At 40.6% G+C, this 26,692-nt stretch overlaps 3 protein-coding genes across 7 annotated transcripts in view; 2 read left to right on the top strand and 1 right to left on the bottom strand.

Annotated features, from left to right (window-relative positions):
- Window positions 1-407: 407 nt before the first annotated feature.
- LOC133151587 (phosphomannomutase 2-like) lies at window positions 408-9,000 on the bottom strand. Of its 2 annotated transcripts, none has more exons than XM_061274748.1 (8): window positions 8,859-9,000; window positions 7,020-7,131; window positions 5,310-5,386; window positions 5,118-5,209; window positions 4,890-4,989; window positions 2,706-2,781; window positions 2,527-2,642; window positions 408-1,235 (listed from the first exon to the last, which is right to left on the bottom strand). In XM_061274748.1, the coding sequence occupies exons 1-8, from the start codon at window positions 8,931-8,933 to the stop codon at window positions 1,125-1,127; spliced, it is 759 nt and encodes a 252-aa protein (XP_061130732.1). In that variant the 5' UTR covers window positions 8,934-9,000; the 3' UTR covers window positions 408-1,124. The 2 variants fall into 2 exon arrangements, with proteins under 2 accessions (XP_061130732.1, XP_061130730.1); XM_061274746.1 differs by having other exon boundaries at window positions 8,844-8,974.
- Window positions 9,001-12,497: 3,497 nt separating this feature from the next.
- LOC133151588 (high mobility group protein B2-like) lies at window positions 12,498-15,008 on the top strand. The gene is made up of 5 exons (XM_061274749.1): window positions 12,498-12,636; window positions 13,390-13,549; window positions 13,741-13,889; window positions 13,950-14,124; window positions 14,201-15,008. The coding sequence occupies exons 2-5, from the start codon at window positions 13,403-13,405 to the stop codon at window positions 14,360-14,362; spliced, it is 633 nt and encodes a 210-aa protein (XP_061130733.1). The 5' UTR covers window positions 12,498-12,636; window positions 13,390-13,402; the 3' UTR covers window positions 14,363-15,008.
- Window positions 15,009-17,442: 2,434 nt separating this feature from the next.
- Window positions 17,443-26,692, top strand: part of LOC133151881 (WD repeat-containing protein 17-like) — a 62,902-nt gene continuing 53,652 nt past the window's right edge. For 3 of the 4 annotated variants that reach the window (XM_061275280.1, XM_061275283.1, XM_061275282.1), the window contains exons 1-5: window positions 17,443-17,558; window positions 24,133-24,261; window positions 24,873-25,056; window positions 25,130-25,360; window positions 25,570-25,680. In XM_061275280.1, coding sequence (XP_061131264.1) covers window positions 17,556-17,558; window positions 24,133-24,261; window positions 24,873-25,056; window positions 25,130-25,360; window positions 25,570-25,680 — 658 coding nt within the window. In that variant the 5' untranslated portion in view covers window positions 17,443-17,555. Of the gene's footprint in view, window positions 17,559-23,494; window positions 23,582-24,132; window positions 24,262-24,872; window positions 25,057-25,129; window positions 25,361-25,569; window positions 25,681-26,692 lie in introns of those variants that run through there. The other variant, XM_061275281.1, reaches the window with a different exon arrangement.

Consider the following 26,692-nt stretch of genomic DNA (forward strand, 5'->3'; position numbering starts at 1 on the left):
GTAGGCTAACTTATTGGACAGTTTTAGGCTAAACACTACGACTGCTACTGCACAAGTGTAATTTGACTTTACCAGACACATCATCATTTTTCTCCCATAATTGGGTATTAAACTTTTCATGTAAGGTTAATTGACTGCAAAATTGGTAAGAAAATGGGTGTGACTGGCTATATGTGCTCTTCCAGGAATTGGCTGAAAACAGTTCTGACTGGCTATGTGCTCTGCCTGGAATTGGCTGCAAACAGTTCAGACTGTAGCTGCTTCATACCCAAAGAAAAGGACCGAATTGCTGATTAAAAACTACATCAGTGACACAGAATGAATCAGTAAAAATAGGTTCAGTGTCAAACTCCACCATAGGTAGGCAAAATCGCCTCTTTAGACACATTAGAGAAAAATAACGATGATTGTGAGGGTCAGTGTCATCAGATTTATTTCATTACAACTGTACCACAAAATACAGCAAATGACAGTTGTAAGTACACAATTACAGTATGGAATGCATTGCACAAGCAGCTGTAATTTCTTTGTTGGCTTGCACAACTTTGACCTTTTGTTTAGACATCATTTTTAATTATAAGATCTTGTGTGAGAGTTGGTACTGGTCCCATATACAGATTGGGACTCCTGGGATGGCATCTTACTTTTCTTTACTCTCTTTGAGGCACTCAGTGCCGGTTACTCATTGTGTCTTTTTGTTCTGGAACTTGCAACTGAAAAATCCTTCAACTCACTTTGTTTACGCAGACATGATTGAGTCATTAGCTAAAGGATAGAAGGTGGTGGTTCGATTCCACAATGAATATGGCCATTTATGCTGAGATTGTACTTTCCCTGAGCAGTGATGGTGTTAATAAAACAATGATGAAAATTCCTTATTAGGTTGCACATTATTCATCATTTATTCCCAAAAGGCTAGCTGTAAATCATGAATTATCACCAAATGTTGGCGATGACAGTCACAATTTCAAATGCTTGGATACTTTCCTCATCATTTCAAGTCATCACCATTCAAATGATCCATCAACAAAACCTGGTCAGGTTACGCACAAAGTTAGAGCCTCCACAACCTTTGCAACTTCTTAATTAAGTCTTTTTTCCATCCTTAACATGCAGTAGATGTACTACTCCGATGAAAAGAAAAGCTGCTGGCAAAGTTTTTGTGTTTCATCTGGACAGGTGACCTCATGACCAATAGTGCGAGGGTCACAGTAGATCTCATAGTCATTTCCTCCCTAAAGCAAAACAAAGAAATACACACAGACAAACACACGCGCGCACGCACATAAAAATGAATCGTTAAAACCATATTTTCTTCAAACCCTGCCTCCACAAACTTCTGCACACACACAATCAATAAAAAGTAACGTTGGTTTTCCTGATACTATTAACACAAAAATCCCAAACGCATTGCTTTGGGGAGGTTGTGTTACACTTTGTGACTTGTGTGTAACTTGTTCCAATGTGTCATCAGAAGAAATCTCCAACATAAGGTCCAAGGCCACCCTTTGGAGTGAATTCACCTATTCATTCTATCTTCAATTAATTTCTGAAAACCTCACCTATTAAGTAATAGTTTTTTGGGCCAGCCAGTTTGGCACCATCATTGCAGCATTGTGTTGCAAAGAAACTACAGTATGTTGAATGTTGAGGAGCTTCATTCGGACAATATTTGTGCAAGGTACTCAAGGCGCTAACACCATGACCTCATTCACTGTTGTATTCAAAAGATCCATTTTATTCCTAGACCTAATGAGGCTTTGCAACTCCCTGTATGAACCGCTGTGTCGTATCCATGGTAAAAGTTTGTGTGAGTCCACTTTCTATGATAGCTGCAAACTACATTACAATCCTTCTTCCTATTGATGTAGCGGGGGTAGAAGGATAACAGAAAAGTGTTTGGCAACAACATACAGACAACATACAGATGCATGCAGTATTGCTTTCTGAACTCTGGTTCTTGGTGCAACTGAAAACAGCATAACAAGGTTGCAAGACATTTTAAAAGGAAATGAAACATTCAAACATACTGCTGCTGGAAACAAAAGCTGCTCTAACCAATGATTGACCGTTCCTTCCAGTTTCGTACAGGAAGTCACGCCCACAATTGTTTCTACGTCAGAGGAATAAGATGGATATAGCTCTGGAACTAGGGATTGATCCCACTACCTATGAGGTGAAAGCTGGCCAACTCAATCACCTGAACCACACCCCAATAGTGCTCAAAAGTCCCAGATGGAAACAAGTGGATGTAAAGGCCTTGTGTTTGAAAAGGCGATCACTTGGCTATCAACAGGATTAGGTTTATACATGCAAGTCGAAGTATAAGACCTTTTCAATTTCACTAATTCTGCATTTTAATGGTGATCAATCAGCTTGTGGACAAGAACTGCAGTTTGCTCACAAACTAAAAGATTCATATTCAATATAATTAAAGGAATAATTAATATTAATAATTATACAAATGTCTTACATTTCCAAAGTTGTGCTATACATCAAGACAGAATACAAATAGAGCATACTCACAGGTTTCGTTTTGTCACCAAAGAAGTGAATGGTTGAGTAGTTGTCCTTTTCAATGAGCCCCAGGCAGTATCTTTTATCCCAACCGTCGGGGAACACGTCAAAGCTGATCTGTCCTCCTGCAGAGAAATCAAGTGTCAAACACGAGAGGACGTGTCACCTTCTAAACGGAGCTGACTCACCGATTGAAAAAGACAACCCTTTTCCTTTAAACTGCTCCTTTAAAATAGACACAAACTTCTCCCGGATTTTTTCTCTCTGTTGGGGCCCGAAAACACACACGTTTTATGCTTCTTACATTACTTCAAAAGTCGCTGCACACACTTCATACGGGAGTAATTATCCCCTTCTGAACACCGAAATCTGCATAAAAATGTTGATATGCACGTGGACGTCACATTTCTGACTGTTGGTGTCTTTGTGCCACTCAAGAGCAGAGGCTAGGCATAATTACTAGGGGTGTAAATCGCGGGTTTTGTCACGATACGATATCATATCGATACAAAGAACCGCAATACGATATTTGCCGATATCTTAAAGCCTGCTGTGATTCATTCACGATACATCACGATATAGTGCTCTACGATGGATATAGAACAATATCCTGATTTACAACAATTCATACGCAAAATCAACAAGATACTGCAAACTCTTTATTTAGGAAATTACAAAGTGCTTCCAAACAAATGACTTGAAGCCCAAAGGAGAGCGAGTTTCCTCGTCTTCTTGGACACTAGCCATAGCACCAGCCTAGGAGCCGCGTAGTTGTCGGCTCCCCTTTCACGTGCCTGCTCTGCTCACAACACGCCGCGCACTGCTCCCGGAAAGAGGAAGCAAGCAACAATGAACTGGATTTCAAAATAAAGTCGCGTCTAATGTCCAAGGTCAAAAACGGGCGATATAGATCGATGTTTACGTTTAGCATCGATGCCAACAAATCGTAGAGCATTATATTGATTAATCGATGTGTATCGATGAATCGTTACACCTCTATTGATTAATGATTAACTAATGATTAACGACAACTCAAATAATAGTTAACATAACATGTCGTCGTCCCCCCCTCAAGACATTGCCACTTTATTGTGGTCAGGGGGTTTGCGTGCCTCAGTGACCCTAAGAGCAACCCAAACTGGACAGGTCTTACTGTAGAGGGCTGACAGTGCAATCCACTTCTACAGGTTGAGATCTGGGCACACAGCTAACAACTGCCGTGATGAAAACACAAACAGTGATAAAAATGTGTAAAAATAAAAAAAATACCGTATTTTCCGCACTATTAGGCGCACCTAAAAAGTTCGCCTTATAATGCAGAGCGCCTTATATATGGATCAATTGATGAATTTGTTGATCCATACTGGTTGTACACAGTGCTCTGCCAAAATGTTTCAGTGCGTTTTTAGTACGACTAGTAAATTACAAGGTCGCATCGCTTCCCAACATTACGGCAACTGTAGTCAGGGGGCGTCACCGAATAGCTGTTGTACCCGCGAGGCTATTTCATTTCAAAATAGGCTGCTCCGTTAATGTTTTGAGTAAATTTACGGATTGATATGGAAGGAAAACATAGGTAAGCAGTACCAATGTGTTAGATCGAACTTTAGTCAGTTCCGATCATTTTATAGGAGATCGTTTGAGAAACGCGATTGTCTACACTTTGCTGAGGCTCATGGGAGATTGCGAGCTGAGGCTCATGGGAATCTGCGGATGGCTAATGCTATAACAATAGCTGCTATACGCATCAGGCTATTTCATGTCAAAATAGGCTGCTCTGTTAATGTTTCGAGTAAATCTACAGATCGATATGGAAGGGAAACATAGGTAAGTAGTACCAATGCGTTAGATCAAACTTTAGTCAGTTCCGAACATTTTATAGGAGATCGTTTGAGAAACGCGATTGTTTACAGAGGACTCGTTGGTTATTGGCTAGTGGATGCATACCGCAACCCTAGTCAACCTCAGTTTGTTGCAGTATAGCTTCTATTTTATGCGCCTTATAATCCGGTGCGCCTTATATATGGACAAAGCTTTAAAATGGGCCGTTCATTGAAGGTGCGCTTTATAGTGCGGAAAATATGGTACATGCCCCCTTCACATTTTTGACTGCCCCCTCTTATGCGCATTCCTAGAACCGGCCCTGGATTATCCTCTCAGCTATTCCATCGACTCAACAATTGACCCAAGACCCTTTCCGCGTCATCCCAAATCCCAATCACTACCAGTCCCAAACCTAGATAAAAAACAGTGGGCGAGAAGGATGTAACCGGCAGCCTGATGATTTCTCTGTGGCCGATCGACCAACAGACAGACAGACAGACAAATATTATATAATGTATTCTCCCTGTGAGTGCCTGTGTGCTTGCTACCTGGTCCAGCTCAAAAAACTCTTTGCGTTCCTCCACACTACAGCTGCGTCCAATTGGGGAGACGTTCAACATTCCGTTCCGAAATTCAATGAATGTACCCCTGCCAGAAAAACAACAAGTAGAAAATACACACAAAACAACAACAAATTTGAAATGGTTTTCAACCACACTTTGACATAAAACATACGAAAGAAACTGATATTGGTAAGAAGAGTGAAATGATAATACCTCTTCTTGGGAAGTTTGATCTTGGACAAGTAGTTGAGACAGAAATTAATGAACTCTTGTAGTAGCTCTTCTCCCATGTGGGCTTGGATGGACTGATGATAAGCAGCACATAAATAGAAAAATGCTGACAATCAGAACACCTCAGCATCAATACGCAGTAGAATGATCAGTCTAGGAAAGACCATGTCTTACCTGAATAGATAGTAACTGCCCCTCCTTATAGGCCACAAGACCATTCTCTGCAAATACATAGTCCACTTTCTGGATCACTGTTTGCAGACATCAGAAAGTAGGATAAGCATGATTAAAATTAGAGTCGGACTATAAATCACACATCCCAATACACTATGATGCAGTGCGACCTACTGCAAATTGCAGTATTGCATACCAGGGCTGTGGACTCGGACTCTGTCAATTTTGCCGGACTCGGACTCTGTGCTGATTTTGACCGAGTCCACCGAGTCCGACAATAAAAAAAATAAACATTTGTGTTTATTTTTTCGTGCGTATTTGCTTCGCAATATGGTTTTTGGTCAAACGCGCATGCGCGTGAGGGGAAATCCCGCAAAGGAGGAGGGGACAAACAGAGCGATTGGTTTTGCTGGCTTTTTAATGAATGGCGACTGTGACTACGGGGCCCATTAGGTCCAGAAAAGCTGACAAGACGCTTGCCAAAATGGCAAGGAAAAAATGCACAGCTAAACGAATATATGACGATGAACACAGGACGTTTTTAACAGAGTTAAAGTTGTTTTTTGTTGAACGCTATGGCAAGCCATTCTGCCTGATATGTCGGACGTCATTGGCGCATTTAAAAGCTTCAAATGGTCAGTGCCACTTCAGCTCACTTCATGCCAATATCGACAAGGACTTTGCAAAAGGGACTGAATTTTGCAAGCACAAGTTCGGAGACTTTGAAAAGTCAGGCAGAAAAATAGGTACAGTTTTTCAAAAAAATTACAAAGCACTCAGAAACTGTCACACTTGAATTGTTTCAACTGGCTTGGAACATTGCACGGGCTAAGAAGCCATACAATGAAGTGGAGTTTGTTAAAATATGCCTCAGTGACGTAATTGAATTTTATTTTCATCATGCTGCTGAGAATGCGCGTAGGAATACTGTCCACAGCCCTGCTTGCTTGTTATGGAGACAAATTTAGTTGTTGCGTGCGCGCACGCGTGCGTGTGTGCACGTACAAGACCCACAATGCCCCGCGCGCAGCCAAGATGGAAGAACCCTGGAGCAGCGAGAGAACAATGTTTAGCCTCTAGATTTGGGGGGGAAATGGAGCGTAAGTTACGATCAATGCGGTCACGTTGAGTTGCACTTAGGCTAATGTTTACATTATGTACCAATGTCAAGGACGATTATGTCACCCAGCTTATATCATTGATGTGTTTCGATAGTTGTGGGGTCGTCACTAACTATTTGTGTTTAGATAAATGTCTGAGCTATAATTGTGTAATTAATGATTAAAACTTGAAAGTATCTGTTTATTGTATTTGTTTATATGTTTAATAAAGACAAAGCCATCACAAAACTGTTGTAATTATTTAGATTTTGATCTAAATTAGCCTTGAATAAAGACTAAGCAGTCACATGAATTAACAGAAAAAATGGACAGCCGGACTCGGACTCATGGTCAAGAGGCCGGACTCGGACTCGGTGCAAAAATCCGACCGAGTCCACAGCCCTGTTGCATATGCACCCACACACACGCAAACGCGCGCGCACAGACGCAGGGATTTTTTTCTTTCTCAAGTCAGAATCTATGATGATATGATATGATAATTTCATTCAACTTTGTTAGTAGTAATAATGTTGTGGGCAGCAGGGATGTATGTCTGAAAGACAAAGTTCACAGACAATCTTTATTGAGAGTTCAGGTTTGTTTGTCTCACCATCATTTCCCAGTTGCTCTTTGATTTTGCTGAGGTCCGAACCCCCCACCACGCCGACACGAACCCTCGTCTTCAATTTCTCAATAAACGCAGCTATTTCCTCAGTTACAGGCTAAAAGCACACAAGTGACATAACAGCAGAAATATAAATAGCAGCAATAAAATTACAAAGCTACGGCACAGAACAATCACTATAGACATTTTATTCACAATATTTTACAAAAGGTTCTAAAAGGTAATGTATATAATTCAAAGAAATAAACTTCAACTTCAAAAGCCTGCTGTCATAGTTGTTCCTTCGTATGTGTTTTCCATCTTTAAACAAAATTTTAACGTTCATTGAGGTTGAAAACACAAGGCTTTTAAGGCTTTAAGCCAGTGGTTCTTAACCTTTTTCCTTGTTCGCACCCCATTCAATTCACCAACCAGTTCTTGCATCACTAACCCTAAATAATAATTATTATAATAATTGGTTTACTTTACAGCCATAAGGCCTAATTAGCATTATCCCTAATGCCAATTAACACAATGACTTCTTGATTTCCAGAGTTTTTCACTTTTTTCGGTTACCCCACCATTATCCCCGAAAAATTGTAAATTCCCCCCAGGGTATCCTCGCACCCCCTAGGAAGCATTCTCGCACCACCCCCGGTTAAGAACCACTGCTTTAAGCGATCAAACAAATGAATGCAGTTGGGGTGAGCTGCACACTGACAAATGGCATTGGCAGGACACCCACCTCCACTTACGGCACCCCGAGCGCTAGAAACCTGACCAATGCATCAGTGTCACCAATTCAGTGTGTTTGCTACAGATAGATTTCATTAATTAATAACAGTAACATAATTAAAAGCAATTTGAGCAAGATTTTATTTCAGTTTTGTGTATTCAACTGACAGTCCCTTTGCAGTTATCAGTACCCGAGAATTAACACAGTTTCCAAACCTGGTCTCGTACTTGACAGACATGTTTTAATTACAAGGGAACTTAATGGTAACACTTCAAAGTCTTAGATTTCAGGAGGCTTTCATGTTTAACTACGCAATTACATGTTTTGAATTAAAACTTACTCTGTGATAGTCTTGGCTGGTCTGTACATGATACACGCAAAATGACTGAATGAGATAATGTGGCCATTTACTGCCTGTGAAATCAGTGGCAATCAGTGACATGTATGCAGGTGATGCTATGATTACCAAGTCATGTTATTTTAGAGCAATGAATCGCGGCCACAGTGTAGTGAGATATAATGAGCAAAGAAAATTATTTGAGGATAAGAATATTATTCAGTACTTTGAAAAATATATTTCTCCAGCTATCTGTGCCAATGATTTCAAGTGACTGGCACAACACTTACAATTAATAGCTTTCATTAAATGACAGGAGGCAGTACCTTTCGAGAGACCCCTCTCAAGACCAGGACCAATATCAAGAACTGCAACGTTTGAAGGTACAATAAACCAATCTATCAACCTGTTGCCATTTATACCAAGTCATGGCTTCCTGCAAATACATCAACCTTGAGTAAGTCAGCTTGTGAGTAAATTGCGACCAGATAATAATTAGTTCAGTAGTCTGCTTCAGTTGTGTGCTCTTTTCTTTTCTGACTCAACTTTAATATCCGAAGTGGAGGCTCCATAACCGCAGTTCCATTCCTTAAATCAAAACAACTACGTACTTATTTACATGGCAAGAGTCACAACCAACGAGTGATGACTGACAGCGTTGCACTATTGTTAGCTTTGTACGACCGATGCCTCTCGAGAAAGAGCACCGTGGAGCTCGGCCCAGGACTACACTTACTTAAGAATACGCTCACTCAACTGATAAATTTTCTACCTGTCTGGCGGCTGTCAAGGTGCCATCAACATCAAATAAGCAAAGCGTGTTGGAGTCCATTGAACCTTCCCCCATCTTGTCTCACAGTTTGTTTCGTACTCTTTCCTGTGTGCAAGTAGCACGCTACTGCCACCTACCTGACTGGAGAGTGGGTCTGCTGATGTAATTTTGTGTACTAGATTTTACCACTGATTCACATTATTAGTTAGGTTTCCACTGTTTCGAATTTTTAAGCGCATTTAGTGAAAATGCAGAACACTGTCAGGTTTATTTTTGCAAATTTTGAAAATTCAAATAAAAGTAGATGGATAAAAACCAATTGTTTACCTGCATTATACAGATTAGAAAGTTATTTCTTCTGTCAATACTTTCCCATTAAAGTATTGCAATTTCTCATTTTTACGTATTTTAGATCATTCATGTTTGTTAATTTCAACAGTTAATAGTCTTAATTCTTCCTCCAGTTTCCTTGATACAACTTTCAAATGAGTCATTTGTCCAGTTTACTGAGGAGATAGAGAGGGTAGATATCTGTACATGCACAGCTTTGATTTGCGAACTGTTCCTCCAGTTTCCTTGATACAACTTTCAAATGAGTAATTTGCCCGGTTCACTGAGGAGATAGAGAGGGTACATATCTGTGCATGCACAGTTTTGATTTGCGAACTGGCAGTGGATGAGATACGTATACTAACAGGACGGTTTAACAGCCACCATCATATATCAGTAGTAGCAGGCCTATTAGCCTCGCTGACGTGTTTACGTGGCAGCCATTTTGGCGGGGGCGTCATTTCCATACAAGTCCTGCTCTGACACTGCCTGTGTCCGAATGGCCACGCTTATCTCCTTAATCTAGGGGTCACCAATTCCGATCCTTGGGGTCTGGCCCACATTTTTTATTCCCTGGTGGAGCACACCTTATTCAAATGATCAGATAATCAGCAATGTCTGCAGAATTTGGATAACAATGATGATCATTTCAATCAAGTGTGTTGCAGGAGAAAGACATAATATATAAGATGCATGATCTCGAATCCCAAGAACAAGAATTGTGGCCCCTGCGGTTTTTTTTTTTCCTCGGTATGGCGCCGTAAGTGGCTGCCTCCCAGCAGTGTTCTCTCTTTTCCTCTTTATTTCTTTCTTTTCTCCTTTTTCTTTCTGTCTTTTTGTCCATTCGGCGATGCTGGTGCCTTCTACCGCACCTCGGTATCTCTTCGGATCGGATATTTTTGTATTATTATTTTTTTTCTTCCTGGAACCGGGATCATCGGTCGAGACCGGCGTAACTCTACGGCGGCTTCCTGCTTATCCGGCCAGTGATGACCGGGTCCCTCGCCTTGGCCTTGCAACCGCAACCCCTGTGGGGACTCCGCTCCCTCGTGCTCGTCGGAACCAACGACTTTCGCCATGCTAGCCCCGTGGTGACCATCTGCACGTGCACCCGACTGGGTGCCCAGGACGCTGCTCACACGTTTGCCTGCTTTGTGATGTTTTTCACCGATTCACGACCACGGTCCATTGGGTGCCGTTGAACTGGACTGCCCCTACACCTGTCTATGGACCCCGTGGAGGCTATTTAGTGTGTTTTGGGATGTTCTCTTGTATTGAGGGGTGCTGGTTGCCCACAGTTATTTTTTTTCCTTTGTCTTTTAGCTTTGTTTTGCTTTGATGGCTTTTATCTTGAGCACTTTCTGGCTTTCTTTGTGGCGCCGTTGTGTGGCAGCCTTATGAGAGCCTATTGAGTTGCGCTCATGCTATCTGTGTGTCTTTTGTATACCCACTCTGTGGTATGAATACTGCTGGGGCCTGAATTTCCCCACCCCTGGGGATCAATAAATATTCAATCAATCAATCAATCAATCAACCCCTCAATCATTTTATAGTGCTGCACTATATGGAGCACTAAAAAGTAGTTCCTACATTCTGTTCAGCAATTTCAACAGCCAGTTCACTACTTTTCTCCTCGCTACATATCACGGGACCACCGTATTTGTCATGACGAAGGGACGCATCTATCTAGCTCTCTGACTTTTTATTGTAAATACAAAATACATTTTAAACTGCATTTCATTTGTTGTATATATTTTCAATTAAATGAAAATAATTAGTTTTGTTGTGTTTAGTCATTGTTTTGCTTTGATATTCGTGCTTGCGCCATGTTGTCCTGCTCGGAATGCATTCTGGTCTATATTCAACTTGAGTGAAAATGTTTAGTAGTGTTCCATTTTGTAATTTATGGAAACTTAATAAAATATTGCTCGGCTAGCAACTGTTTAAACGTAACTTTAACTTTTCTTATTTGTTGTAATTTAATTTCCTTGCTCTTTTGGCATGACGCAAACACAAAACAAAAGAAAATCAAATGAAAAAAATGCGACCCCAATAGTCTAAACATGGTATTCTGATTAATATAACATTTTTGAAATATGAGTTTAGCAGAAAAATCTATATGTTTTTATCCATCTCAGGGGGTGGCCAATTTGACACTGTCAACTGAAAATCAAAAGTCAAAGTCAAAGTCAGCTTTATTGTCAATCCCTTCACATGTCAAGACACCGAAATTACGTTTTCTCTATCCCACGGTGACGAGACATATTACCCGATAGACATACAAGTAAACGACACAACATAAAAACAAGAAGGCACAAACAATAAATAATAACAGTGATGAATAAATAATAAATAAACAGATAACACAATAAATAAGAGGAGCAAAACGGAGCCAGTGTGCATACAGCAGACAGTAAGCATAGCGCAAAAGTACAGGACGCTACGCAGAAAGGGGAAGCGAGTTCAGGATCCTAACAGCCTGGAGTATGAAGCTGTTGGTGAGTCTGGTGGTGCGGGAGCGCAAATAATATCATAGTTAGGTCATTACCTCAGGCTGAGGTAATGACCAATCACTGCTAAGCTTCAGAAAATATATGAGCTGTGATTGGTTGTTACCAAAGCTATTTTGTCACTCATCTTGCCATTTTGCCACTTGCACTTGTCATGTCTTCCACTATAACTAGTCTATCAACACTGTAACAGTCTAGAGCTCTAGACTTTGCTTTGGCATACAATGATTTGTAGGTTAGGATAGGTTATTACAGGAATTTTAGTAGAACAACAGGTTCATCATACAAAACTCTCTCTTTATCTCTCCCCTCCATCCATCCATCCATCCATCCATCCATCCATCCATCCATCCATCCATCCATCCATCCATCCGTCCGTTCGTCCGTCCGTCTGTCCACCCATCCAGCAAGAGACGTTAAATATGGCGTACGTATTTGTATTTCATTATTAGCATCGACTGTATTTTCCATGACCGTATTGCTACAGTTTGGTGGCAATTGCCTGCCAATGTAGCTGTTGTATGGAAAGCACTCCAGTTATTTTTTCATATCCAAAAAAGAGATGCTGAAAACGAAACGAAGAGTAACAACTGAAGTTGGAAGCCCCAGGCCCACACTACCATTGTGGGTTTTTGTTTTGTTTGAACAAAGAGTCTTTCGCGCCATGTGTTTAAAACCCGCAACTGACCAATCACTATTCAGATGAGACATATGCACATGATGTTTTCGCTCTTAGTATTGTGACCAATCAAAGATCACCTTTCTTTCTCGTCCTCTGGTTTCAAATTGGAACAATCAGATTTGACCAATCCGCGGGCTGGTGGGGAGGAGTTCTCCAAGTACTTCAAGGCAAGTTAGTGTGGCGTCGCAGACCGTGACAAAACCTCAACGCTTTGTGCTGTCTTTAGTCCGCCACAGATTGTCTAAACTGGTAACCGGTAAGTGGCCATGGTTTTCTTCATTTTTATGTCCATTATTTTGTGTTGGCTCATGTAAGCCGTTTGTTAACCGTTATCAGAAGTACGCCATGTTCCCGTTTTTGTTTCGATGGATATCTTGTACCAACGAACGGTTAAAGAAATGTTTAACCGCCCGTCACTATTTTTTAAGTGTTAAATTTTTTATAAGGATTTAGACTTTATTTTCCACAAGTACATTTGTTAGTAAGAAGCGAACTACGCAGACCGTCTGCTTCATGGTAAACAACTGCAGCTCAAACGCCATTTGGTTAACAGCTTTGCACGATGGCCGCGCGTGCAACTTTCGAAAGTAACTGTCTCGAAGGACCCTGTTTCTGTTCGGCTTCTCGCCATATTTATATTCAACGTTTAACGAACCGAATTACGTTGTGTGAAGGCCTGTAAGGAGTTCCTCAAGCACTTTATTAAGTTTTTGCGTAGTTAACTTTAGGCGGGAAGATACAAAATGGAGTCGCGTCTTTTTGTCCCTTCGACGCAGAAAGCCGATTAAGGCCATGAAGCATCTTTCAGAGTTTGCGGCCTATTTACTTGTATGGCTACATTGTTAAATACGATTAACATGCCACTCATTGACTTAATTTCACCATAAAGCGCCCTCCCACATAATGTTCGTTTTTTATGCTAAGACTCAGTTAATAGTTTTTTAACGTTCTCTTTACGGTCAAATTTTACTGTTTTTCTCAAAGTTCGTCTACTGTCCATTGTCTTTAGATAAAAAGTAGCCATGGCAAAGGATCCAAACAAGCCCAGAGGCAAAACTTCATCCTATGCTTTCTTTGTGGCGACCTGCCGTGAGGAGCATAAAAAGAAGCACCCAGGAACCAGTGTTGGATTTGCAGAGTTTTCTAAGAAGTGCTCTGAAAGGTGGAAGGTAATTCACTGCCGGCTAACCACATAATAAAGTGCTAGATTGGGTATTTGGGTTGTAATTTCTCATGGAACCTACATTTAACATTAATATTAGTTTGCTGAAGTGTTTAGTTCTCTAGAGAATAAATGTATAAAACTTGTTCAGCCCATGACTCCATATTGTGTTGTGTGTGTGTGTGTGTGTGTGTGTAGACCATGTCTGGCAAGGAAAAGCAGAAGTTTGAAGAGCTGGCTAAGAATGACAAGGTCCGGTATGACAGAGAGATGAAAGGTTATGTCCCCCCGAAAGGTGCGAAAAAAGGAAAGAAGAAGAAGGACCCTAATGCCCCCAAAAGGCCTCCGTAAGTTAAAAATAAAAAATAAAGTAACCCATTTTGGTATTAATGTTATTTTTTTTCTAGATCTGCCTTCTTCGTCTTCTGCTCGGACCACCGACCCAGGATCAAGGGGGAGAACCCTGGCATCTCAATTGGTGACATTGCCAAGAAGCTTGGAGAGCTGTGGTCCACACAGAATGCTAAAGACAAGGCTCCATATGAGGCTAAAGCTGCTAAATTGAAGGAGAAATATGAGAAGGTGTGGCATTTAATTGACCACTTTTGAACAATGTACCACCTAAACTTAACATATCACTTAAACATATCATTTCCAGGATGTTGCTGCTTACAGAGCAACAGGCGGCTCAGGGAAAACTGACGCTGGCAAGAAGAGTGGCCCAGGTAGGCCCAAAAAAGCCCAACCAGTTGACGATGATGACGATGATGATGATGAAGAGGAAGATGACGAAGATGATGATGACGATGAAGATGATTAAGCAAGTGGTTATGCATATGATGTTTGCAATGCATTAAGCTAAGTTTTTTTGTGTGGGTGTTCAAACCGTATAGCCTGCTGTCCCTGTTGATCACCTTTGAGTGATCAGACCTGTTATTATTCCTTGTCAAATTCAGGGATTTAGACCCCTCTTCAATTAGTCCCCATAATTATTTCTTTAGATCCTTGTTACTATATTAAAAGGGCCAAATTCAGGTTTATTGTACCACACTAATAGACTTGCCCAGCTCGGTGGCCACTGGACAGCAAGGTTTTAAAGAAATAGTTTGCTTCTCAAAGCACTGCTTAGGATTGTTTAGTGGTGCTGTTTGTTCACTGTCATTTTATTCAGACTTATAGTTTGACTTAAAAAAAAAAAGCAGCATTTTAATGTTAAAACCTTTGTGTAGAACTGATTTTTTTTTTTGTTTTGTAATAAAAATTTTGTATATTGGTTATAGTTACGTGAGCTGTTTCTTCACTGCTTAAATAGCACAGGTGATGTGTAATTTTTAAAGTTTGCTGTGAATACTACAACCCATGTTTGAATCACATTCAGTTTAACCTTGCAAAGTACTGACCTGTGGTATTAAGTTGTACATAAACTGTTCAAGACAAATATTAAAGTGCTTTTGGACAATTTGAAATGCCATTAGAGAAGTTGTGCGCTGGGGAAGTTGTACAGTTTCACGCAATTGAGACAAATGATTACAAATGTCATTTTTAAGCCAGGTTGTTTTTTTTCCCTCGTACAGTCTTCCTAAGTAACTCAACAGTAGTAGCCTGCAGTTTTTTTTTTTTCAGGTAAATGGGAGACACCTGAGTTCTTGAGTAACTTGGTATGGGCATGGTATGTTAAGATCTGCACTAATTAGCAAATCTAGCTCGAAGGTAGGTGAAGCAGACCAATTAAATGCTCTTCCGCTGAAGCAGTGCTTCTCAAATAGTGGGGCGCGCCTCCCTTGGGGGGCGCGGTGCTATACCTGGGGGGGCGCGTGTGACCCTGGGGAACAGGCTTTTTTTTTGGCAGTACTAGAATAAAGTGTAATTGCGCATTTTCCCAGCAGGGGGCAGTGGCGCTCTCATTGTTACTTCTGTGACGTTTGCGACAGTGCAACATTTTACGACTTACAAGACAAGTTAGGATAGTCACGGTGGGGAGGGGGGGGATCGAATAGTTTTCTTCTTGCTAGGGGGGCCGTAACAGAAAATAATTGAGAAGCACTGCGCTAAAGGCAGGTTTAATTAACCCACTGTTATTGTGACTAATGTCAGTGGTAGAAAAATGGAAATTGCATTTTAGGATTTTGAGGAACTATTTGGAAATTATGGTGGAAAATAAGTTTGATTCTACAGTACAAAATGTGCCCACTGCTTAAACCATTCAAGACCCACCAGTTGATTGACAGAGCATATGTAAAACCCACAAAAGATAGAACCAAAATGCAACACGAACTCAACTCATGTTTGCTGAAAAAAAGCTGATATGCATCGTGACAACATAGACTTTACAGTCACATCTGCATGAGGGTGAAAACATTGTGCTTTGGGGCTGCAAAAAGGACTGGAAAGCATTATTGGGCCCATTTAATGTAATTTTGAGCCCAAACCTTTAATAAACCTTTAATGTTCAATAAGAACATCCATCCACTTCTATATCACTTGTCCCCTCGGGTCGCGGGCATGCTGGAGCCTAGCCCAGCAATCATTGGGCAGTAGGCGAGGGACACCCTGAACTGGTTGCCAGCCAATCACAGGGCACACAGAGACGAACAACCATTCGCACTCGCACCCAGGGACAATTTGGAGTGCTCAATTGACCAACCAAGCATGTTTTTGGGATGTGTGAGGAAACCGGAGTGCCCGGAAAAAAACATGCGGGCACGAGGAGAACATGCAAACTCCACACAGGGAGGGGCGGAGGTGGAATCAAACCCGCTCCCTCCTAACTGAGGTGGAGGTGCTCACCAGTGCACCACCGAGCTGCCCTAAATGAGAAAATTGAAGATGGAATGTTGTTGGGCCAATGAAAGAGTGGCTTTGTTAATAAGCATCTCAAAGACCTGGAGGGGCCTGAGCAGTCTCCAGACCTTAATTTCAGAAAGAAACGGTGTTGCTTGGCCTTAGCAATGGCAACTAAATGTCACTGCTTTAGAGTTCTGCATGACGTAATGGGTGAAAACACCTACACAAGACATACAGTAAACATTTGACCTCTGTTATTGCGCCAAAACTATTAGTATTACAAAGCAATGAATTGAACTTCTATCATTGACCAAGTACGTATTTTTCTAAAACTACAGCACCTCGACAGATCTTGTAAGACCGGAAATAAACATCAAGCATGCCACACTGGTGATACAAGCCTTTGCTTGTTGTGCAGAGATTTATTCCGTTTTTAGAAATAAAAGCCATCATAGCGAGTGGTCTGTTCATTATTTCTTGAGAAATCATCTTAGAAATAAAAGCCATCATAGCGAGTGGTCTGTTCATTATTTCTTGAGAAATCAGCACTTCATATGAAGACCGGTATATCGGTGGTAAGTTCAAAACAAACTTTAAAAAGTATGTTATATATTTTAAAATGTATTACACGTAATTTGAATTCTTAGAATGGACCATTGAGGGGCTGTTTGTGTGACTTGTTATAAATTTAATCCAATTTAATAAAATGTGTGTGCATAAAAAAATCAACCCTCTTCATGTTAAGGGTATCCAAATTTGCTAAAATACATGATCAGAAAAAGAATTAAGGTCTGCTAAAATAAATGATCAGAAAAAAATTAAGGGATTTTTTTTACAATAAATGTGTGATTGAGTTGACAAAAAAGCCTTGATCAATCACGATTAAATATCTTGCTTAGACACACACACACTCTACATTCAAGACAGTTTATTCCTCTTGGACCTTGGAAGTGAGTCATAAAGTAAATCTGATCACATCTCGTAAAATGGAGACGATTCTATGTGGAATCACGCCTGAATCATTCTACGTCCAAATGTATCACGCTTGAACACTTAAACTGTGGCAGACATGCATGACTGGCAGTTAAGACACCCAATAACGGATTAAATCGAGCTTTCTAGCTGCCCAATCACTGCTGCCACTGAGGCCTACTTCAGCAGATGCCGGACCGCGGGTTACAGCTTCAGTATCGAGGAGCTGTCCATTGTGCTCGACCTGCCTCCAACTGATGGTAAGCACACGACCACAGAAGCATGAATTTAGCACCCTGTTCTCGCCGGAATATGAAGCAACAGTAGTGGTACACCAACAAAGGGCGAGTGTAACATTAGCGTGCCTCTGATGGAGACGAAGGCGATCTGCGACATGCACGTCTCAGTAGACACGTTCCTTGCGTATTAGTTAGGTGTGCTGAAACCTGTTGATTTCATCATCAACGCACAATGAAAGAATGACAACCAGCATATATACAACTCCAAAATGAGTCTGTTTACAAGCCAAACAATATGGGATGGAGGTAGCTAACGTCAGGTTAGCTTATTGGTTTTACACGGATTCTTTGTTGCTTTCGTACTCAAACGGAAACGTTCCCGTGTCATTGAAAAAATTGAATGACGACTGCAACAAAGACGCAGACGCGCGACAGAACTATCGGGACCAAACCTCATTAGTCGTCTTTACCTTAAACACTGTCATTCTCTTTCATCTTCTTTACTGACAAGGAGTCAAATACAAAATAAAAATAGTGAACAAACACAACTGTATGTCAGGCACATAAATGGTGCCGAACAAGTAGCATACCACATTGAATCACAGGGAACTGATAATGTGACTAACTTGCTGCAGCGGGCTTGCCATTTTGAAGAGATGTGGATGTCGTTTGGCTCTACAGGTATTTGTGCTTTTAAAGTCAGTAGATTGTTTCATCACATCAGCTTGGCACTGGTCTTTGTAAATATAAGAGTTAGCTGTTGGTACACTTGTAATGTGCTGACATTTTTATAAATTCTGAATTTACCCTTTACCTCAAACCACAAAAGCACAGCACAACATTCACAACATAAAATTTATCTTCATTATATGACAAGACACAATACAAAACATGACAAAATAGGGGTCTTGGTACCAAGCCAGTGATGCGTTGGTTAGCACGTACGCCTCACAGTTCAGAGGTGCAAGGTTTGATTCCAGCTCCGGTCTTCCTGTGTGGAGTAAGCATGTTCTCCCCGTGCCTGTGTGGGTTTCCTCCCACATTCCAAAGACATGCATGGTAGGCTGATTGACTGCTCTAAGTTGCCCGTACGTGTGGTTGTAAGTGCAGATGGTTGTTTTTCTATGTGTGGCCTGCCATTGGCTGGCAACCAGTTCAGGGTGTCATCCACCATCCACCACCCTAAGACTGCTGGGATAGGCTCCAACGTGCCTGTGACCCTTGCGAAGCAAAGCGATACGTAAGATGAATGCATGAATAGTAGCAAGGCAGGCGAATGGTGGTTGATTGGTTTGCCCGTCCTGGTGTTCTGTTCAATTCCGGGCTCTGGGCATCTTGTGCAGATTTGGCATGTTCTCGACGTTACTTGCGTGCGTTCTCTCCGGATAATGGTAGTTTATTTGAACACTCTAAATCATCTTCAGTTGTGAGTGTGAACTGTGGTGTGCCCTGCGATTGGTTGGCAAACAGTTCAGTGTGCAGCCAACCTACTTCTCAAAGTTGGGTGGGACAGGCCCCCAGAATGCCCGCGGCCCTCTTGAATTTAAAGCAGTTCAGAAAATGTCTGGACGGATAGACATAGAGTTGAAACCAAAAGTGTACATACACTGTGCAATCAGGCACACTATTCTTTCCTCATTTTCTCAAGTAAAACCAGACCAAACCTTTCGTGTTTCAGGTCACTTAAAATCACCTAGATGATTTCAGTTTGCTAAATGCCACAATAATGAGAGAGAGTATGTTTTATTATTATTTTATCCTGGGTCAAAACTTTACATCCATTTCCTTAGTATTTCATAGCATTACCTATGAACTGCAAGACTCAAACAAAACGTTGGTCAAATGTTTTGAGTGAGGTTCCACAAGCTTCTGACAGTATTCTGCTGGAATTCAGTCCCATCTCTCCTGAAAGAACTGGTGTAACTGAGTCAGGTTTGTCAGTTGCCCTGCTCCCACACGTCTCTTGAGATCTGCCCACAATTGTTTGATGGGATTCAGATCAAGGCTTTGTGATTGCTAGGTCAACATTGACTTTATTGTCAGCAAGCCACTTTTTAACTCTTTGGCGGTATGCTTTGTGTTATTGTCCATTTGGAAACACTCACTTGAACCCAAGTTTTGGATCCGTGGCTGATGTCTTGAGATGTTGCCTTAGTATTTGTACATAATGTTCTTCATGGTGTCTATTTTATGACAAGCTCCTGTTGGTGGTGCAGCAAAATAGTCCCACATAATCCTACCACCTCGGTGCTTCACAGTTGGTATGGTGTTCTCAGGTCTACAAGCTTCCTGCTTTTTCCTTTAAATGTAACCATAGTCATAATGGCCAAACAGCTCCACTGTAGTTTCATCATTCCACAGACGTTGTCTCCAGAAGTTGGGATATTATCCGCGTCTCTTTGAAAAATTTGATCTAGCCTTTTGAATCTTTCTTCAGGAGTAATAGCTTCTTTCTTGCTGAGTAGCCTTTTGGCCCATGTCAATGCAGGACTCGATTCACTGAATGACACATTCCTACCGACTTCATTCGGCATCTTCACAAAATCATCAGCTTTTGCTCATTCACAGATTTCGGATCACAACACGTTCATCTCTGAGCCGGTCTTATTCCTGAGCGCTGTGAGGGCTGGACATTCCCCTGATGTTTACACGCATATATTCGTTTGAATGGATGAACATGGCACCTTCGAGCATCTGGAAATTGGACTCGTGGATGAACCTGATTTGTGGATCTAAACGTTTGACCTCAAAGAAAGTGACATAAAAGTCTTATCTCAAATGATTGTGGCATTTAGCAAAATGCAATAATTTTGGTACTCCTAAATGACCTGAAATAGGAGAGCTTTAGTCTGATTTAACTTCAGATGGTGAGAAGAAAACGTGTTGTCTTTTTGCATAGTGTATGTAAACTAATGGTTTCAATTATACGTATATTTATAATCAAATCGTTCTTTTGTTCATGTAGACCACGAGGCAATTTTCTCATTATTTCCATGATCCTGAAGAATTGAAGTTGCCCTTTCCATTTACAATAATTCTTTTGGCTATGCTGCACATTTTGAATATCACATAATGTAGATCTTTAGATGTGACAAAGCGAGAAGTAGCTTGTTTGAATAATCTACTTTGAAACACAGGTATGCATGCTGTAAATTAGTAATAATGAGCGCAAGTGTGTGGACTAAGGAAGAATCCAACAGAAGTCAATCTTGCATAAGTCAATTTCAGCTATTAATCAGCACTAAAAATGTCTTAGGTAGAATTAAATGTTTAGAGAAAAAAAGACTAAATGACATACCCAAACAATAAACAACTGATATTATATACTAAACTAGTATAAAAAAAATACAGATTTTTTTTTAATTCCCACACTTGTATATGTTGAGTATTTATTTTGACTGGTGATTTGTGAATCTTTTTACATTCAGGTAATTCCTTGTTATGTAGTCGTGCGGATAATAGGCATCGTAATACATCACATTACCCACTTAAACAAATACCGTAATTTTCGGACTATAAGTCGCGTTTTCTTTCATAGTTTGGGTGGGGGGGGCGACTTATACTCAGGAGCGACTTATATATGTTTTTTTCCACAAAATTTTACTTGATCATTAACACATCACTTACTTACAAGTATAGTTGACCACTTCACGTTATTTTTAGTATAGTTGATCCCTTCACATGCTTTGATATCTTTATCTTGAACATATTCAAAACATGAAAAATAGAGAGAAAAAAAGCGCCATCCTCTGGACATGTCCTCTGTCTCCAGGATGACATAAAGGATGAGAAATTTGATCGATGGATTTAATGATTTGGAGTGACACAAATGGTTTGATAATGTTGTTTATGTGATAGTTATTTAAAATATAGTTTATATATCGTTGTATGGGCCTGTGGAATAATTTGAACTGCGGCGCGGCACACGGCATTGTTGACAAAGGATGATCGATAAAAGACGAGAAATTTGATCGATGGATTTAATGATTTGGAGTGACACAAACGGTTTGATAATATTGTTGTTTATGTGATAGTTATTTAAAATATAGTTTATATATCGTTGTATGGGCCTGTGGAATAATTTGAACTGCGGCGCAGCACACGGCATTGTTGACAAAGGACGATCGATAGATTTAATGAATTGGAGTGACACAGATGGTTTTATAAACGTGTTATTTTTGGGAGCTTAAGATCAGGGGATGCTTTGAGAATAATTGTCAATTTCTGTCTATGTGAAGCCCTTTGAGACTGCTTGTGATTTAGGGCTATACAAATAAACTTGACTTGACTTGATTTATGTAATAGTTTTTTTTAAATAACTGAATGTTACGTCAGGTCCGTTCTCAGCTCCTCGTTTGTGTTTGTCACGTTAGCATACCGTATCGTTTAGCCTGTTGTTACTCGTTCATGTCTGTTCTTGGTGTTGGATTTTGTCGAATAAATTGCCCCCCAAAATGCGACTTATACTCCGGAGCTACTTATATATGTTTTCTTTCACATTTTTGGGCATTTTATGGCTGGGGCAATTTATACTCCGGAGCGACTTATAGTCCGAAAATTACGGTACTGCACTTACATTAATTGTCTTGCAAATGTACTTAATTCCTCACTAGTGTGGTGGGTGTGCTGAAGCCTATCCTAGCTGCGAGGCTGTAACCAAATCTAGCCATCTGTTTTAATATAAGCATTTCATCATATAGTATAAGACTTTAATCAATCGTCATCATTGCCAAACATTTCCAGTTGTTTAATATAAGGCTAATTAAATCTTCTGATTGACTTCATAAACTTTATCACTGATAGTTTTTACTTGAATTTCCACATCGTACCGGTATTCAAACAGCAGATGAGCAGTTATCTTAGCCAATCACTGTTCGGATTAGTGCAATCCTCTTCATACACTGTAGCTCTTCGTAATCAACTTGGCCTACTTAAACCGTGATGCTCCAGTATGGATTGTGATGTGTGCTAAAAGTGATAGAAGTGGAATTGGAGACAATTATTACCGTTTTTTTCCGTGTATAATGCGCGAAATTTAACTAATTTATTGTCCTAAAATCTGGGGTGCGCATTATACATGGGTACAATACTTTTTTAAATTTTTTTTTTTTTTTTTTTTAAGAAAATCATTGTACAACAAAACCAACAACAGGACTGACCGACAAAGACGTGGAACAAAAAGACAGGGTGACATTACCAAAGACAGGAACAGAAACCAAACAGACATTATGACAGTAACACATGCAATGATCCGACGGTGAGCGAGGGGCAGACAGGACTTAAATACAAAACACGTTACATTGATTGAGGTGACACAGGAAGGGAGGGGCGACGCGAACAGAAACTATGGCAACCTAGACACAGCAAAACTGGGGACGAGACATGACAAATCTCCCTCGAAATAAAACTTGAAATGACCTTTCTTCTTGTTTGTTGTCAATCGCGCATCGCATTCAGCCATCCTGCCTAACACACTTAGTCAGTAAAATTCATAATTGACAACACATCGTTTGATGCGATGGTGCAATCCCTGGTGGTGTGTTATTGTCAAATATTGTTTGTTTTTTAATCTCCATCGCGGACCGGACATCATACCGAGGCAGTATCACTGCGCATGTGCACTATGGATCCGATGCGAATAGTCATCTTCTCTTCTTGACTGACAATGAATGTGATAGTTTAATACAATCAGCAAATAACAAAATGCAAATTACAGGTAATATTTTATTTCACAACACTTTGCCTTGTTCCTGTGTGCCCTGCGATCGGCTGGCAACCGGTTCAGGGTGTCCCCCGCCTACTGCCCGATGACGGCTGGGGTAGGCTCCAGCACACCCGCGACCCCCGTGGGGACTAAACAGTTCAGAAAATGGATGGATGGATGGATGGATGGATGTATTGGCCTGTGGAATAACCGGAACCACAAGTGACGTCGAGTCTGACGTCAGCGCCGCATCCACTGACTTCCGGAGTCAGCTGAGTTATTTATGTGACACAAAGGACGAAGATTTCGATGGATTCAATGATTTGGAGTGACACGGATGGTTTGATAAACGTGTTATTTATGTTATAGTTATGTGAATAACTTAATATGTTACGTCAGGCACGTTGTTATTATATACTTATACGTAGGCGAAAGTAAGTGTTGTATTGCCCAATAGTTACCAGTATTATTACCAAATTAGAAATGTTGAGGTTGATATAAACTTAAAATTATAAATGGTTGATTTTCTTTCTCTCTTTTACAACCTCACAGTAATGCTTTTAAATTTCGCCTCGTTTTCTGAGTTCTCATAATTAAATGAAGATCTGAAATTACCCAATACCCGTAGTTGTGAATGTGAATTTGATATAAGATATAAGTTACAATAAGATTGTTTTATAAAAGAATACCTTCAACAAATAGAGGTGTATTACACTGCACTGTGAAAATCAACATGTATCTAAAGTAAAATTACATAGTAGAAGCACTGCTGTTGTGAAGACCTAACAAGTAGGATTGTGTGGTTTGGGTCCATCTGTTTTGTTGGAAAAAAGCCACATGTGCGTGAACTTGACTTCTTCTCATGTTGTTTTTTCATGTATATTTGTCTAGGCAAAGATGGCTAAGGTGAAACAGGTGGGATTGCTTGCTGCAGGCTGTCAGCCTTGGAATAACGACGTATGTGCAGCAAGTGGAGACCGCTTCGCCTATTGTGCTACTCTTGCCATATATATCTACCAGGTAAACTATGTGTACACTAATATTTTAACCTGTCTCATTGTGATACCAAGTCCGTCCGTCCGTCCGTCCGTCCGTCCGTCCGTCCGTCCGTCCGTCCATCCGTCCATCCATCCATCCATCCATCAACACTAACTGCATCCATCCAGAGGATTTTATGATTTTAAGAGCAAACATGTACGCACACAAAATAAAACATTTGTTGAAATTACGGCATCCAGCAATCCATCCATCGTACATACATCGTTGTTAAGTAATTGATTGGCTGGCAACCAGTTCAGGGTGTCATCGGTCAGGGTGTCCCCCGCCTACTACCCGATGACACCTGGGATAGGCTCCAGCACGCCCGCGACCCCCGTGGGGACAAAGCGGTACAGAAAATGGATGGATGGATGGATGGATGTTTTGTAGCATCAGTTGAACAACAAATGGAATGGTGACCAGAGACGCTTGCATGATACGTGATTACATTCTTTATGTAACATACAAAGCAATGTTGATTTTAGTATCAATATTATTATCTCATTATGAAAATCAGACATCCAAACTTCACTGAAAACCAATATCACACTACTGAACTTTAACTTAATATTATTTATATCTGTCTCTTGTAGTTGGATCAGCAGTACAATGAATTCAAGTTGAAGTCCATCATGGCAGAACATAAAAAGACTATAACAGCCATCAGTTGGTGTCCAGATAACCCTGATCTATTTGCATCGGCTTCAGCTGATAATCTGCTCATTGTGTGGAATGTAGCTGAGCAAAAGGCTGTAGCACGACTAGACAACACTAAAGGTACGATGGCTGGTCCAAGCTATGTTTTATTGTCAGAGGGTTTTTCACCATCACAGCTTGTTCTTTCTTTCAGGTGTCCCTGCTGCAGTGAGCTGGTGCCGGAATTCAGCTGATGGTGTGGCGTTTGTCTCTCAACGTGGCCCTCTTTATATTTGGGTCTCTGGAAATTCAGACTCTGGAGTGACAGTACATAAAGAGGCCCACTCTTTTCTGTCTGATATCTGTCTCTTCAGATGGCACCCAAGCAAAAAGGGAAAACTGGTATTTGGACATACAGATGGGAGTTTGTCTATTTTTCAGCCAGGTATGAATGTTTCCCCCGCGTCCCCGCCATGCACTTTCAACAATTTTTTGCGCTGTTCCTTGCAGCAAACGCGCGCACACACACGCACACTCACGCACCCAAGCACGGACGCACGCACACACGCACACACACACACACACACACACACACACACACACACACACACAGACACACACACCTCTTCAACTTCCACTTTTTCCCATTTGTAGGATGTAAAAGTCAAAAGCACGTCTTGCGTCCTGAGTCTTTAGAGGGAACGGATGAAGAGGACCCAGTCAGCGCCCTGGAGTGGGACCCTTTGTCAACATCCTACTTATTAGGTTGGGCAAATTAAGAATTATGACTCATCACATTTTTGTCCTTTATATTTGCAGACCACAGCTTTTAAGAAATGGGAAATTAGTGTTCATTTCAGCCTGGTGACTGTAATCATAAAAGCTGACTGACATTAAGACACAGCTTGGAGAAATATAGCGAGAAGTCCAGATGTAGAAGACTGGCATTGGTTCCACGAGCAGTCATATTTCCCCACTTTTTATTTTTTCATGTGTATTAAACCCAGGGTTGGGAGGATTTGGTTACAAAAATATTCAGATAGAGTTAGAAGTAGGGCTGAATGATGCATTTGCAATATAATTGCAGTTTGACGAAATGCAATTCACTCATTACAAAAGCTGTGATTTCAATAGCTATTGAGACGTGTAGCCCAATGATTTGAAAATGGAAGCACCCTGCTGTTTTGTCATATACGTGTATTGAGGATAAATACATCTCTGTAGCCGTATGTTGCGTCGTCCGATTGCATGTAAATGAAGATAAACTAAATGATTATTGCATATTATTACTTGTCATTTAATCAATAAGGTATCATCCCTTTCTAATGCATGCTGCTGATTTTTGAAAGTGTAATTGATTTTTTAAAATCTGAGTGGTACGTCATATAAGAAGGTTTGATCTTACTTTCTCTATACTTGTTAGAGATCGCCAGGTTTTATTTTTTTTTACATAGGCTATGTATGTTTATTTATCGATGTAGATAAGGGTGTTTAAGAAGTTTAGTCCGCATTTACATTCCTTGTTACATGCAACACGAAGTTGGATATGTTGAAGTTATTGCTGTGCACAAATGAGACGGAATTCATTCATTTGTATGATTGGGCATGACATTGATAATTGATTTATAATTTGCGGACTTGGATGAGATGGTGTAACGACCATTTTGTTTGGAACTGACAGTGTCTGTCTCTGACAGTTACAGACCAACTCGAGAGGGGAAATGGCAGTTGATGTGAAAACCTGCTTCAATTATAAATTGATACACATGGCTTGCAT

This window comes from Syngnathus typhle, linkage group LG3 (assembly GCF_033458585.1).
Source record: "Syngnathus typhle isolate RoL2023-S1 ecotype Sweden linkage group LG3, RoL_Styp_1.0, whole genome shotgun sequence".
NCBI lineage: Eukaryota > Metazoa > Chordata > Actinopteri > Syngnathiformes > Syngnathidae > Syngnathus > Syngnathus typhle.

Coding starts and splice junctions, on each gene's coding strand:
- LOC133151587 (XM_061274746.1), bottom strand. CDS start 8,933: ATGGGGGAAGGTTCAATGGACTCCAACACGCTTTGCTTATTTGATGTT. Junction 5,387..7,019: donor AGAGCAACTGGGAAATGATG/GTGAGACAAACA, acceptor GTCTGCAAACAG/TGATCCAGAAAGTGGACTAT. Junction 2,643..2,705: donor AGGGTTGTCTTTTTCAATCG/GTGAGTCAGCTC, acceptor ATTTCTCTGCAG/GAGGACAGATCAGCTTTGAC.
- LOC133151588 (XM_061274749.1), top strand. CDS start 13,403: ATGGCAAAGGATCCAAACAAGCCCAGAGGCAAAACTTCATCCTATGCT. Junction 13,890..13,949: donor AATGCCCCCAAAAGGCCTCC/GTAAGTTAAAAA, acceptor TTTTTTTTCTAG/ATCTGCCTTCTTCGTCTTCT. Junction 14,125..14,200: donor TGAAGGAGAAATATGAGAAG/GTGTGGCATTTA, acceptor TATCATTTCCAG/GATGTTGCTGCTTACAGAGC.